This window comes from Wolffia australiana, chromosome 16 (genome assembly GCF_029677425.1).
Source record: "Wolffia australiana isolate 7733 chromosome 16, ASM2967742v1".
Taxonomy (NCBI): domain Eukaryota; kingdom Viridiplantae; phylum Streptophyta; class Magnoliopsida; order Alismatales; family Araceae; genus Wolffia; species Wolffia australiana.
The window spans coordinates 10,900,864-10,917,841 of NC_135850.1; the positions used below are offsets into that span (position 1 = coordinate 10,900,864).

A 16,978-nucleotide genomic window follows, 5' to 3' on the forward strand; every position below is an offset into this window, starting at 1 on the left:
AGAGACAAAGGTGTCTTGTGCCTTTAAGAAGGATAAAAAGATAAAGCATCTTACAGTTGTTGTCACAAATTATCCTAAGCGGATACTTTTCTGTTTGGAACAAAAAGGTTACAGAGGAGGAAATATGTGTAGTATCATTGTGATTATACTAATCATATATATATTTCAGTTTCTAACAAAGTAGATGCATGTTGAGAATAGGGCAAGATAAACTTGATGCAAGGAAATATTAAAAAGGTTGTGATGATGATCGTGGAAGACACTGAATCTCAAGCTTCACATGTAAGATCATTTATCATTAGAAGATTAATATTATATTTGTATCGTAATTAAGAACATAATTTATTTTTTGAACAAAAATGGATATTCCTTAACTATTAATGAGTTACCAACTTCACAATGACCATCATATAATAATTGCTTCCCTTTGATAAATCCTACAACTAAGGTGGATGTGAAAGGGTCTGATGAGGTAAGATAGTAGATTGAATGATACATAAATAGATGGATAGGGAGAGAGGATGATAGAAAGATAGATGCATAGATAGGATATAGAGATAAAGGAGATATACTGGCAGAGATATATTAGATTAAATGTATAATATCAAAGAGATAAATATAAAGATGGAACAATGGATACATGCTTGATACTCGTGGATCAAAAATAGTTTATTTTTAATTTCAATTTCTAGTCTTTGATATCTCATCATTGTCCAGTTTTTTAAGTGTTAATGACATCACCATCATCATGTTTGTCCAAGCCTGTTACATTCAACTGTTCCAGAGATAAGGACGAGCTTGTCATCTTCCCTGCCTCCTATTTGTGCATCCCCAGATGACAATAAGAAAAAAATGTAGATGACAATGACAATTGGAAATCATCATCATTTGCAACATCCTAAATACAATGACATTTCAGAGTGATCAACTAATTTTATAGTAGAAGCATAATTTGGTTCATAATTTAGAGATGCCATGCTACATTGAAAGCAAAACATTGTTAGTTAGAAATTACTTTTGGAGAAAATTAAAAGAGTGGAATTCCTATATAAATAATACAATTTCTGATGACTCAATTTTCCCTGCCATAGCTAACTTGTAGAGAAAAAAGGTCACTCGACAGCTGACCTGCCTACTGCTCTCACTTTGTCGCAATTCACCTCGTGACCCATCACATCCCCCTCCAACTCTTTCTCCACCATTTCCTTTCTTCCTCTCTTTGACCTCCGTCTGTGACTACCTCTTCCTCTCTCAATTTTACACTTGTCTCCTCTCTCTCTCTCTCTCTCTCTCTCTCTCTCTCTCTCTCTCTCCTCTATCTTTCTCTCTCTCGTCCAAAGATGTTTGTTCACAGCATTTACTGTTTCTCTTAAGTTCTCCAAAAGTTAAGCTACTTTCCCGGCCTCGTATTTGCTCCCCCCAAGTCACGGATCGGCGATCTCAATGCCGTCCCTTCCCTCTCTCTCTCTCGCTTCCCAATTTAAAACATTCAGCCTCTCAGTCCCCCCATCTCTCTCTTTTCTTCTCTTCTCTTCTCTTCTCTTCTCTCTCTCTCTCTCAATCAAATTTAAACATTAAACCTTTCACTCCCCTCATCTCTCTCTTCTCTTCTTTCTCTATTCCCAAGTTAAAACATTGAAACGTTCACTCCCCTCATCTGTCTCCTCTTCCCTTCTATCTCTCTCTCTCTCTCTCTCTCTATCTTTCTCCCCAATATTAAAACATTAAACCTTTCACTCCCCTCATCTGGCTTCTCTTCCCCTCTCTCTCTCTCTCTCTTTCTCCCCAATATTAAAACATTAAACCTTTCACTCCCCTCATCTGGCTTCTCTTCCCCTCTCTCTCTCTCTCTCTCTCTCTCTCTCTCTCTCTCTTTCTCCCCAATATTAAAACATTAAACCTTTCACTCCCCTCATCTCTGTCTTCTCTTCTCTTCTCTTCTATCTCTCTCTCTTCCCAATGTAAAACATTAAACACCTCACTTCCCCCATCTCTCTCCTCTCTTCTCTTCTCTCTCTCTTTCTTCCCAATTTACAACATTAAACATCTCACTTCCCCCATCTCTCTGTTCTCTTCTTTCTCTCTCTTCCCAATTTAAAACAGTAAACATCTCACTCCCCCCATCCCTCTCTTCTATTCTCGTCTCGTCTCTTCTCTTCTCTCTCTCTCGCCCAAATGGATCGATTCCTGACTCTCGTTCTCCTTTCTTTCTTCTTTTTCTGCTTCACAGGCAGCGCCACTACTCGGCAGATCCTCTCCACAGAGACGCAGGCAGTCAAGAACCAGACCAAGATCTCCAGCCCCCTCAAGAACCAGACGAAAATACCCAACATCGCCAGCAAAAACCAGACAAAGCTCGCAACTTCCAGCGGCAAAAATCAGACAATTCCCACCGTTAAGAAGGAGAAGAAGCTCCTCTCAGACACATCCAAGAACCAGACGAAGATCCTCAACAACGACATCAAAAACCAGACAAAGCTCGCAACTTCCAGCGCCAAAAACCAGACAACTCCCGCCGTTAAGAAGGAGAAGAAGCCCCTCGCAGACCAAGGTAAGAACCAGACGAAGATACCCACCACCGATATCAAAAACCAGACAAAGCTCGCAACTTCCAGTGCCAAAAACCAGACAAAGCTCGCAACTTCCATCACCAAAAACCAGACAACTCCCGCCGTTAAGAAGGAGAAGAAGCTCCTCGCCGACAAGCCGAAGAAGATACGGGGCCCCGTTTGGGCAGTAGAAGACCTCGAAGAGGTAGAAGAAGAAGGGTCAGATCTCATCTCCGAGTTCCGAGACCTGCCTTACAAATTCCACGATACCCTTCTCCCGGACTTGGAGAAGATCTTCTCCAAAGCGAGAAAGGAGCTCAGCGGCAGCATAAAACCCTTCGTCGGACGTCGCTACGCCGGGCCAGCTCTCTCCGCTATCTTCTTCCTCCTCCCTCTTCTCCTCTTCCTCGTTCTTCTCCGCCACGCCAGACGCCATCTCTCTCTCCAGAGAATCGTTCTCTTCGGGCAGGCTTACGCGGCCATCTACTTCGCCGTTCTCTTCCTCGCGTCGGTGGTCACCGGGCTCGAGCCGCTGCGCTTGCTCTACGCAGCCGCTCCTAGGGCATACGTGGCGGTCCAGCTGGCCCAGGCCGCGGCCTACGTGGCGCTTATCGTGTTGCAGATGGCGAGTCTTCTGCTGCCGCAGCTGGCGGTGACGGCGGCCGTTGGATTGCACTACTATGTCGCTGTTTTGCACCGTGCTGTTGCCGGGGAAGCGCCGAAGACGAGCTGGAGAGCTCATTTTATCTACGCTGTCTGTTTTCTCGCTGTTTTCGGCGTATCTCGAGCTAACGATCGCAGGAAAAAAGCGTATCTCGACGCCGGAGAGGACGACGGGAAGAACAGCTAGAGATTCGGTCTGATGGCCTTACGCTGGCCTATAGATTTTTCTTTAATCTTTTTTTTTTCCCGGATTTGATCTTTCTAAGGAAACTGATCATCTGCCGGGAGCGAATAAGACGCGGATTAAGAGCTCAATTCCTGCACAAGTGCGATACGTATGATGTTGATATCTCTTGCAATAACTTGTTATCAATCGAAAGATAAATGAACTAGTGATTGGGTCTGAGTTCCTTAGGTTGGCCTATCAATTTTTATTTAATCTTTTGCGCGGGTTAGATCTTTCTAAGGAAACAGATCATCTGGGGGCGGCGAATAAGACGCGGATTAAGAGCTTAATTCCTGCACAAGTGCGATACGAATGATGTTTATATATCTTGTAATAACATGTTATCGGAGGAAAAATAAATGAGTGAGTGATTGGGTCTGAGTTCCTTACGTTGGCCTATCAAGTTTTATTTAATCTTTTGCGCGGGTTAGATCTTTCCAAGGAAACAGATCATCTGGGGGCGGCGAATGAGATGTGAATTAAGAGTTCAATTCCTGCACCAGTGCGATACATATGATGTAGATATATCTTGTAAAGATAGACGAGTAATTAGCGATTGGGCCTGATCTCCTTACGTTGTTCTATGAGGTTGAATTTAATTTTTCTACCCGGATTTGATATTTAAAAGGATACTGATCATCTGCCGGCGCCGTATAAGACGCGTATTGAGAGTCCAATTTCCTGAACTGGTGAAATGCATATGGCGTAATTTTATCTTATTGTAACATCGAATAAATAGATCGATAAATAGATAGATGGATAAACATAGATAGATAGAGAGAAAGATGAGTAGTTAGAGATTGGGTCTGATCTCCTTACGTTGTTTTATCAAGTATTATTTAATATTTTACCCGGATTTGATTTTTATAAAGGTACTGATCATCTACCGTAGCCGAATACTCACCTAAACTTCTTTATCGGACGAAATAAACATGATCTAAACTATCATATAAATACATGTTATCATAAGATCGATGTATAAAGATAGACAGATAGATAAGTAGTTTGTTAGTGGGTCTGATCCCATTCGTCGTTCTCTCAAGTTTAATTTAATCCTTGACCCGGATTCAATATTTCTAAAGAAACTGATCATCTGCTGGCGCTGAAGAAGACTCAAACTTCCAGCACATATGAAATACAAATGATTCAAATTATCATATAAAGACATGTTACGAATAGAAAAATATATAAAGGGACAGACAGAAAAGTAGTATACCAATGGGTCTGATCTCTTTCGTTATTCTCTCCAGCTTTCCTTAAACTTTTCCACAAAAAGACGACTGCAAAATGAGATTTTAAATATGTTTATCTGTTCTCATTGTTCATCATTCCTAATTATGTTTTTCCACGGAATATAATATTTCTGAAGAAAATGATCATGTCGACGGCGGGGAAGAAAACGAGGGGAACAAGAACTTGTTTCTTTACTCACCTCAAAACCTCAAAGGTTAAAATTTTCAAAATTCCAGCAGAAGTATGAGAAAAAAACTGAAGATAATTGCAATATATTAGTAGAAATCTATTAATTTTTTGGTACGAAATTTGTTCTGGTCATGATTGTTCATCGGCAACCGCCATTAATGAGACTTCTCTCAGACTCTACAATGTGGGCCATTTCTGTAAATTACAAAAAATAGCCTCCTGTCGGTGGTCGGTTGATGTTTGATTTCCCAACCTCTCGAATTCTGTAATTGACAATTATTACGAAAGGTAATCAAAATATTATCGTTGACTTTAGCTTTATATCACAGCTGGCATCTGACAAATGCAAAGAACTGGAAAAATAAGAAATATTAGTTTATGAGCAAAAACGAGTAGAAATAGGGTGTCAAAAATAAAATATTGGTAAATTGTGGAGGATGGTAAGATGCAGACAAGTTAGGGGAACTTGGAAGTTGTCCCAAAGAGGGTTATTTTGGGGAATAAGTATGAATGGGAGGTGTCGGTGCGAGAGGTAATGTGAGTAGCTGGTCTTTTTTTCTTCATATGGGGCCACATGAAAAAGGACAACGAAGTTAGATCCATTCCCTTCCATGTAATTCAAGCACAGTGGAAAACTTGACCCACATCAAAGTCCAATGCATTTTTCTATCATTTTAGGCGTTGACCAGTCTTGGAGATGGCGAAATCCTGCCAAACAGATGTAATGTTTCTTATTCATATCCGTCTTAAAGTTTGACTGTTTTGATTCCATTAGAGTCTTCAACTGTGGACATTTCACATAAGCTTGATGCTCAGCTGTCACTTTGGATGCGGAAATGAAAATCAAAGGAATACCATTTTTGTATTTAGTGTAGCAGAACATTTTAAAATTTTCTCGCCAATAATATTTGTTTATTTGCGTCTCCAATAGGCTTTCAATTAAAAAAACTTAATATGTCTCTTGTACTTTGAAAGGAGTATTTATAATTATACAGCATTTAGGCTTTGAAAGGACTGGTATTCCTGAAACATTATAATTATACAGAATTTATGCTCGTATTTGGTCGATTTAAATGTTTATTTAGTAATCTGCCACTACATCATGTAAATTTTGATACACGTCACTATTGTTAGTAACTTGTCAGTCAAGGGTTTTATACTTTACCCAATTTGAAAAAAAAAATTACTTTGCATGGTTTAAGTAAGTCAAGAAATATAAAAAATAATGATGGTATAAATTTTTTTAGTTGTACAAATACACATACTTATTCCCCATGTTATAAACTCCTTCACATGAATTGAAGACGAATATTTATAATGAAAAATTAATATTGGTCCATCTAATTAATATATATATAGTGAAGAATGACGCTCAAAACCATGAAATGAACCATTTTAAATACTACCCTTCTACAAACTACAACATGGATAGTCCATAAAACATATAAACGCTAAATAAAAATATATAAATATTAAACATGGGTAGATTCTCGTTTTTTTACATGATTGTTTACTTTTTATATTCATTTGATTTCTAGAGTATACAGTATACTTTACTATCAAAAATGTTTGAAAAAAGTTGTATCTAAATAAGCTAAACTTTTGGGTTTAATATGGTGATACCACACGCTTCAGTCTGATGAATCAGATTGATTGAAATTCTTTCAATAGTGTAGTGACTTTATTACTAAAAATATGATTATCCTCATTGGAATATTTTCCAATGAATAGGGGAATCAAAAATTTATTTTGAAGTTTTTATACGTGTAGCTCCAGGAGAGAAGTTATAGATAAAAAATTATGTGCCTTGGCTATGAATTCGCATTATTTTGAGTTCAAAAGACACTTGAGGTGAGAGGACCAGAAAAAGATACATTAATGTATACAAAGGTTTCAGTTTTTAATAAAATATATTCAGGTATTTGGGATCCATTAGATGGATATCAGCCCAATCATGAGTGATCCAGATAGAGATGACATTGAAATATCACATTTTTTTGCAATCAGGGCTTGATATCTGGTTATTGAAAAAGAAAATCAGGGGAATTTTTTTGAGAGCAAGATATCATTTTCACCCTCTAACTATCTATTTCTCATTTTATAAAACGATCCTTATATTGTATCAAAATTATTTTTGGACTCTCTGAAAGATTATCAATGCAGCCTATTCAAGTGAGACTTCTAATTGCATACTTTAGAGTTTAGGGAGATGAGACACCCTTATGCTCCTCCAGAAATAAGAATCACAAAAACAAGTGTGCATTCATGGGTAAGAGTTTTAAGAAATTATATGTTGAATTTTAATCATCTACTTAACAAAGCAATCCTTTACACAAATAGGACAATAATAATAATCATATATCTCATTGATGAATAGGTTATTGTTTTGATAGTCCTTCTGTTTTTGAAATAATCATAAATTGAAATGTCTAATATAGATATTAAAATCCCTTTTAGGTAATTATGAGGTATAAATACCTTTCTTCCAGCACATAAAAGGTTAACAAGTGAAAACATTTGGCCTTAAATCCTCAATGATCTAATTATTCAGGCTGAAATAGCAAAATCTCTAAGAGGTTGTTTGGATAAAAGAATTTTATGGAGGTTGGGATGAAGGTAAATGAGGTGAATGCTTAATATTTTATGCTTTTGAATTTGTGAAAATTTCAACATAGTTAGTTTATTTAAATATACAAATTCTGATATTCAGGTTTGAAAAATCTCTAGTATTGTTTATTAAGTTGTTTGATCCCTGATTCGTGATAGAATTTCTTAATTGTCATAAATAGATATATAATTTGATTAGACAAAAATTGAGTTTTAATGTGTTTTGATTAAAAGACTGAAACTATTAATGTATATTGCTTTTTATTTCCAAAACAGAGATGATCTTTCTTGTCTTAAAAGGCTAGATATAAGATAAATGGTCTCGTCTCATGGTGTTCTGAAAATGTGTTCAATGATCTCCACAATTGATTTATTTTTATGGAAAATCATATGTATATTTGTTTATCTCTTAGAATCTTATATGAGATCTGATAAAAATTTAATGATTTGGTGACGTAGAAATCTTGTACTCCGTTACTAGGCTCTGGATGATTAACCCCATACTGATATCTAAATTAATTGATCACATCATTAAATTGATATTAATTTTGGGTCATATGAATTCAATATTAGGATTTATAAGTCAACAATCCTTTACGATTAAGGATTTTATTATTTATGGTACAATAATTAGTTATTGAGTACTAAAAACTTTAATAGTTCACTTGGTTGTAGTTTATGGTGCATAACATTCTCACTGAATAAGTTTAATCATTTGATAAAATGTTTCTTTAAATATCAAAAAAAAAATTTCATGAAATTAAGGGTATTGATATAGTTGACTGAAATCAATTTTTTCAACGAATATTTTGGAGTGTAAAATGGGCATAGCTGAATGATCCATTTGAAATTGAACACATAGGTTGAACCAGGATTAGGAAAATATTTTTGACTTTGGACATGTCAAAGAAGTTGTAAGGTAAGGTAAGCAATAATGGGATCCTGTTCTCGAAGTGAAGGAAGGATCACTGAGGTTAAGAACACTCTTCTAAGGGATGCAGAAATGCCTCAATGGCATGGGAGATTTTTGGGTTATAACCACGCATAAAGAAATATCACTACGCAATGAATCCAAAAGGTGAGGGAGAAGTTAATCAACAAGATTCATGGTTTAAGACATGAAGTTTGAATAACTGCAAGTGTGGACAACATACAGTAAATATGAAAACCCGATGATTTAGTCAATTATACTCCCATTTTACCAGATTATGTCAAAAAGTGTTCCCCTAATCAGAGTAATTATTTTAAGAGGACGTTATGAAGGAAAAGAAACAACATGATGGGGGACTATCCTCAAGCCCAAGCCCAATTCCGTGAACAGATGCGTCATGCAGCCCGAGTTGACGCGAAGAACCCAGGCTTCAAGTATCAAGCTTGACAGCGGGTCCCCGAATGGTTTGTTTTTCTTTTATGTGAGCGTGTTCTTATGAATTTATAGAGGGCCTCCATGTTCTTGACCCCCCCCCCATGTTTGATGTGTTTTAGGATGTTTTAGGATGTCCTTGCCATTTTGGGCATTTCCCCCTAATTTGGCAATTACGGCAACCTTCCCTAACTTTTATAAAGAAGGTGATGCCCTTAGTGTCTCTTGGAATTCCATTCATAAAAAATTTGAGTTCAAGACGCATTTCTTTATTTTTGGAGTTCCCTCTCTTCTTCTTAGCAATGGAGAATTATCCTTTCATTTCCAAGAGTATTCACGAGGAAGACGATTGTCGGATGATGTGCCACCACCAAGTTCACATCTGTCAAAGCTGTTGCCAACGCCGTTAGCCCCCATACCTCTCACCTTGTGCACCGATAGGGAATCACTAGCCCCGACCGACCGTTGCTGCCACTGCCTTGTCTGTGACCCGACTGCTCGTCCGTGGTTGCCACCTGCTCGCGGCCTCCACCCACTCGCGTGTTCGCCCACGGCTGCCCTAGTATGCTCTCCCGCCGGCGGCTGTCACCTGCTTACAGCCCTGCCCGTTCGCAACAACGGTCCGCGCTGCCCCGTGTGCGGGTTGCCTGAACTGCTGCCCACAATTGCCGCCCACGACCATCGGCCCCACAGTCGCGCCATCGCGCTGCCCTTGTCTGCGTCCACCCACTGCCCTCCCCACGCTTGAGGCAGCTCGCCTCCTGCTACTATCAACCAGCCAGGCCGTAGTGTCATTGACTGTCCATGCCCATTTATCCCCTCATGGTCAGACACCACCGAAGCACACCAGTCCCACCAGCTCCCACATTAGAAAGTTAATGCTGCCTGGCTGACAAAAACGCGAGTTCATGCTGTTTCGTAGTATTCCCCCTTTCTTTTATTTTCAGGTCTACAGCTCAGCGTGGGCGCGATGGTGGACGAATCGGAGGAGAACACGAGGCAGCTGAAGCTGACGTGGAGCCGCTGACGGAGCAGGGGTCTACCGGAGTTAAAGGGTCCATGGCTAGGATTTAATTGTAGCCATTGGACCCAATTAAAGTCCCATATCGGTCAGGAAGGTCTGTAGCCATTCATGACCTATAAAAAGAACTTAAGTTGCGATAAAACTATCTTTCGCCGCCGGATTGAATTGAATGTTTGAAATAAAAAATTGACGGAGGGGAAGATCCTCCGTCTTCTTCTCGTTTCTCCTCGGGCTCTCGGTCAATGGTGGTGACAGAGCCTTGACCTGAAGGGAAATTGGGAAGGGATACGAGTGGAAGAGGGAGAAGACATCGTGAGCTAAGCAAGGGAGACGCCGCCATCGAGCTAGGAGATCTGAAGCCCACGGCAATCTCAGACTTGACGGCATAGTCTGGTAAGTCACAAATTTTGTTTCATCTAGGTCTCATCTTGATAGGAAACTAATTTATTAGACCAAAAATCTTATAAAATAGGCATTGTTACTCATGCGAGCATTTTGTTGAACATGTGATATGCGTGACTTCAACAAGAACATTTGAAAAAAATATTTTAAAATTCTTTTCGACCAATTAAAAATATTTTTAAAAATAAAATAAATTCAAGGAAGATATATTTCCTAATATACATCTATATTCTGATAAAATTTCTTTAAAATTCTTTATCGTTCCTTATAAAAAAAATCATAAAAATCTCAAATTTCCTCTTAGGCATTTCAACAAACACCTAGTGGTGTTTGTTGACCTTCCTACTCATTAGTTGTATTCAACTCTAAGTTCCAATCCCTGTGGAGACGACCTTGCTCATCTCTATACGATTTTGAGTAAGTTTACATATTACAATTTTTATTTGATTGAGGCGTAAATAACAACGACACAACATTTTACACCCATTTTTGCCGTCATCAATAAGTTATAGAAGAACCTTTAGAATCCCTAGACTTTGGAATATTCTATGATTTATTTGACTGTTTGAAGATAAGATAGTAAAATGCTACAAGACTACCATTACTCGAAGCCATATCATTCTAAATTTGAATCAAAGTGTTCTTAGTAGTGAAGACTAAGCCTTAATGGTATTTTACTGCAATTATTTAATATCTATTTTGATGAACGTTCAAAGTAATGGATGCCTTAATAGGGTTTGTGATCACACACAATATGTCCTCAATCAACTAGTTCACAATATGGCATTCTTATATAAAAAGGCTACTAGGTTTGACCGTATGGTGAACAATTAAAATCACTGATTTAGGAATTGGCTATATCAATATCGTCTTGTTATTTTATATGGTTGGCCCTTTATGATGTATACACATGTCCAAATTGGAGGTACAAAATAGGTAGCTCCATTTAATCTACTTCATTTGGTATAGTTGACTTCTATTTGTTCCAGTATCTCCACCAACATTTAAAAATATTATGTGTGAGAATCTCTACATCCATGTATTAGTATAGCTTAGAATTCTTAAAGCTTAACAACCTATAAGGGCCAACAATATTAATTAACTATATCAACATATGGAGAGGCTCTGAAATGACTTAGGATATGGTCAACCATCAAAATTTAATGTGTTATTTGAGTTAGTATTGAGTACTGGAAAAATAATCAATGAACACCTTCGATATTTCTACTACACTAGCATGGGGTTAATCTAGAAATTCTTCCTTACATCAACTTGCTCATATAAGGAGGGTGGACTATACCATTTTGACAACACCATAAAATTCTTGAACTAGTTGTCGAATAAAAAATAGGATGGTTTGGAATCTCATGATTATAGATTCATATGTTGTTCGTAGTCAAAATACAACAACGCACACACAGTGTTTTTGGTGTCTCAGATCTAAGAACTACTTAAAAAGTGTGACACAAATTAACTGTTGGGAATTTGGGGGTTTCAATCTACGCTATCTGATCTTGATTGTGTACTGGAATATCGAATTAGAAATGTATATAAAAATCAAGAACACCTTTCTATAGGTTGAAATATGTGATTTCCTGGTTCCTTTATTTAGTATATTCAAGCCATTCAGATGTCTCTCATTTGAATGTATCCACGCTATCTTTGCATCACTAGATCTCCTCTTGTTTTGCAAAATTTCCTACTAGAAATCTAATTTTATCTTCATCTAGTATGCACTCAAAGCGACACTTAAGGAAGAAGAAATAGTGGACAATCAAATTGACTCACATGGGTATCAAATGAGGCTCCCCCTATTTGTACTATTTTGGGGAAAGTTTCTTAAAATTCCTTCATTACAGTTCCTGTTCCAAAGAATAGATAAAAAAGTTACCAAACTTATCCACCAACATCAAAAAACCTTGTATGTGTTACCATCTATGTCAATTTGGTCTAGCTAATAACTTCATAGAGAAAATATACTTTAATATGTTAACTTTATAACATATAGATTACATCATAAAGGATGGACTTAATCCAAACAATTGGTTAAGTTGCTTAGGTTTGGGGTGATAAACTACATCTCTTGGCCTTCAATATAAAAGGAGCATGTGAACTCTCTGATGGAACATTTATCACCATTCGTTACCATGTTTGTATAATTCCTCTCATATGAAACTTCTGAATGCCTTATTGTATGTTAAATTGTCAAACCCTAATGAGTCATTTTAGTTGATACAGATTCATGAAAATTCATCAGAGAACACCTCAGATATTTTCACTAAATTAGTGAGGGATTTAATTAACTTAGAGAACACCTCCGAGTTAGTCTCCTCTAGTACTGAGTGCAAATAATCTCATCTTGACCGCATAGTCACCTTCCCATACTTGTTGCTATATCCAAGATGGAATGGTTTGGAATCCCCTAATTAGAGACTCATAGTTCATAGTCAAACTAAAGTTCTCCATCTATAAGGGGTCCTTGGTGTCTCAGGGATAATACCTTTCAGACATTCATCGGGATCAATTTAGTAAAATTGTTAGCCAAAGACCTTCCACTATCTGTCCTTAATGTTTCCACACTAATGGCTATGATCAGCCATATTACATGTGCATTATAGTGAAGTCATACTGGATCAATAAATATTATATGAGACATGGGACGTGGGATTGGTTGAAGGTTACATATATTCACAACATTAACCTGATTTATGTAATGTACAATACCATTCATGCGCTAATTGAGATAATTTTTAATGAAATATATTTCCTTAATATCTCCACACTAATGGCCAGAAGATCATAAATATATATCATTTCAGTAAAATTGTGTACTACTATTCTACTCAAATACTTTGTTGTCCTTCTATTTTATGCTTAAAATATGAATATCTGGAATACATGTCGAAAAATTAGTAATTACCATATTATGATTTTTTTGTAATTGACTTAGTCCTTGGATGTATTCACAGGCTTTATTACAAACATCCTGCGTGAATTACAATGGATATAATGTATCAATGAATATTAAAGAACACATATAATATTGATTAGCTTGTAGGGCATATATATTGACAAATATTATGTGACCGTCAAGCCAATGACAAATCGATATTTTTTCATTGTCATTCTTGTATGATGTTAATGATGAAGTCCTTGAATACACGTATTGACATAGAAAATTATGATGTCATTGCAATATAATGATCACTAATCTCTAAATGAGCATTCTAAATTTTTTAATTTGGAGGAGACTCTAGATAAACATCAAAATATTGAAAAGAATACCACCGTTGATTCCTACTTAGATGATAGTATAGATGCTCTTATGGCCATTACTGCACATAAATGTATGACACATAACAGATACTCTTCAAGGATGGAGTTTAATTTCATTGGTGTGTTTGAATCCCTGATTGGTTAGGCAAGTTGATTCATATCATGGCTGTGTAAGTAGGTCTTATACTTGGGACAACGAAGATTCAATCAAGGCAAGGCAAGAAGTACATGACAATGATTAATTGGTCAAGATGGGATCATCCACCCATGGTATGAGAGGAGATTGGTCAAGATGTATTAAATACTTTTCCAAGGTAGGAGTAGACTTTCTCTAATGACCAAGCTAATATTCTTAGAAGAAGGTTGCCTTAGTGTAAGCATTCTAAGGGACTTTCTCATTCAGGAATCAATAGCAGATGCATTTGAATGTCATCATGGTACACAGGATATTAACACAAATCCTCCTCAAGTGGCACACGCATACTTACCAATTATTATTTTAGCTACAAATAATGCATCGCTAGTAAGTGTGCTAATCAAACAACAACCTCAAGCACAGCCATTTAAGGAACATGTACCAGATGAAAATCGTTATCAAGATTAGGAGGTTATCATAAGAAGATGTATCAAAGAAAAAATCTTAAGTTTTATCATATCATGTGCTACACTATTCATTTTGTATAGATATGGGTCAAGAGTAAAATGATTTAGTTACAGTTTTAGTAGCTAAGAACCATGTGAAATTATATCCTCAGATTTAAGTTTTAAGTTGTCATATTGTCTTTTTTTAGTTCAATGAATGAAGGTATAAAAACCTTTACTTGCTGAAACAATTCTAACTTGTAATGACTACCGGTTGTCCAGGGGAAAAAATGACTAGGGATTTAATAAGTTTTATTGTTTGCTAAAATATGTGAAGTAATGTAAGTATAACTTAAAAGATAGTGTAATGTAAGTAAACAATAGTAAATGATATTTTTGGATTATGAAGAATGATAGAATATAATAGATAGGGAGAGACAGAGACAGAGACAGAGAGAGAGATAGAGAGACAGAGAGACACACAGAGAGAGACACAGAGAGAGAGAGAGACATAGAGAGACACATAGAGATAAAGAGAGAGACACACAGAGAGACAGAGAGAGACAGAGAGAGATAGAGAGACACAGAGATAGAGACTCGTAGAGATAGAGAGAGGGACACATAGAGATAGAGAGAGAGACACACAGAGAGAGAGAGAGGGACATGATGTAGAGATAGATTTGGGTTGAGTGGGAATAAGTGAAAGGATGCGAATATTTATAATGGTTTTATGGGATAAGTGGTGGGGCATTATGATTGTGTAAATAACGACAAGGGGTTAATAGGCGGCGATGAAAATGAAATGTGATATGAAGATATGAAGGCATAAATATAAAATAATAATGATGACCACACTTACGGTAGGTTCTTAGGTTCTGCCAGGAACACAACAATAGGAAGCTGTATCCAGGCTTATCCTATTTCTGCCTCTTTCCAATGACCCTAAGATACCAAGAAAAATCATTGATGTATCATTAACCTCTCTCTCTGTTCCTCTTTTAATCAGTCTACTCAACTAGGAAGTGAGTATAAATACATCTTATCACTGACACATTTTATATTTCTATTGGCAGAAAACAAAATAACACAGAGAGACAAACATGGATTAAAGAATTCACCTCGATGAGCATTATGGATCGTCAGATATTATGACATGCTATAATCAATCTTGGTCTTTGGTTTAACAAAACTTCATATCTCATCATTACTACTGTCACTGCTATTTCATGTATAGGGCTTCCATTTTTCGTACCCCCAATATTCCTCCAATCATTTTTGGCCTTATTGTTTCATTTTATGATGGTTTTATGGGCTTTTATTGTTCAACCAAAGCAAAAAAATAACACCAACGGGAAAGCAAAAAAATATGAATTCAGTAATATTGACCTAATTACATCCAAACTAACGTAGCAGGACTCTTGAATGTATCATTTTAAAATATGGGGATCCAGAGCTTTGCAAAAAAAGGGTCCATCCTTGAATTTCCCTCCTAAAGTTGCTTCTGCTCATAAATCACTCCTAAAGTCATGCGTTGCAGCTGATGCTTCAAAATTCAGTAATAATGACCTAATTATAATCATTTTATCATGTACTCTGGTCGTTAGTTTCAAGCCATGACACATGATATTGCATTAATGGATCAGAATTAAGTTTGGAAACTTGTTGACTTACCCATGTGAATTAAACAAACTTATTCTGATTCGGTTTCTGAGAATAAGAATAATACTAATGGGAAAGTCAAGAGATGCACGACCAAAATTATTGCAAAAGGGTTTATAGACGAGGAAGGCATTGAGAAATGTGAAAAAATATCCTCAAATAATTTATTTGGAGTTGGCATGTAGTATGTAAATTTAATTTAGAACTATGTTTGATTGATGTGAATAAACTTTCTTAAATGATCAGTTAGAGTAGAAATTGTGTATGAAATAATCTCAATGGCAAAGCTAAACATAGTGTGGTTTGAAAGCTGAACCTAGCTATCATTGGGCCTAAGGAAGTTCCTAGTTAGTGGTACATTGATTAAATACAAATTAGGGTTTTAATTTGTCCTTGGTGTGTTTAAGTTAATTTAATAAAAATATATGCATGTACCCACTTGGTAATTTTAGCTAGGGTTGAGTATGTATTGTCTTCAATAGAAATAATGAATAAGGATTTAATATTCTTAAAATAATGATTATTGTGATGAGATGAGATGCATAATAACTATGAAATAGGGTGACAAGAAAATGTAACACAAGGTAGTGCTATTGAAATGAGGATAACAGAAGATGGTGATAATAAGAATTTGAGCAGGTTGACGCAGTTCAAAGATGAAGTGATGAGTACACAAAGAATGACAAAATCCTGATGAAGTACTTCATGGTAAATGACAAATAAGTTAATGATAAGACGGTAATGTGCAGGTTGTAAGACATGATTTAGAGAATGTATGGAGGTGATGTGATGACAGAACATGACAATAAAATTAATCTAAGGTAACAACAAAGTTGAGAAAGAACAACATAAGGCGATGATACTTACAATAGATCCTTACGTTGCACCATGACCACAATGATTTGTGAGTGCACGTAAGCTCTCCCTATTTTTGGTTGACTCTTCCCACACACCTAGGAAACTAGGATCAGGATTGATAGATTTTAAAAACTCACTATCTTTTAATTAGATCATATGAGAAGGAAGCAAGTTTAATGATCGATTTGACAATGATAAACACCTCTTTTAGAGATCAGAGTGTACGAATTGAAAGGGTTTGAAGACAAAGCATCCTGAAAACTTCATCTCAATCACACATCTGATCTGTCAGATGTCAAGCTTTAAAGTTTGACCAATCCTAGCTGTCCATTTTTCTTCTCTCCTTG

The 16,978-nt window shown here is 36.6% G+C and overlaps 1 protein-coding gene across 1 annotated transcript; it reads left to right on the forward strand.

Moving 5' to 3' along the window:
* The first annotated feature begins 1,509 nt into the window (after nt 1-1,509).
* Nucleotides 1,510-3,626, forward strand: LOC144713672 (cell wall integrity/stress response component-like protein). Its single transcript, XM_078588328.1, has one exon. It carries the CDS (start codon nt 2,176-2,178, stop codon nt 3,397-3,399), a length of 1,224 nt encoding a protein of 407 aa, XP_078444454.1. The 5' UTR covers nt 1,510-2,175; the 3' UTR covers nt 3,400-3,626.
* Nucleotides 3,627-16,978: the final 13,352 nt, after the last annotated feature.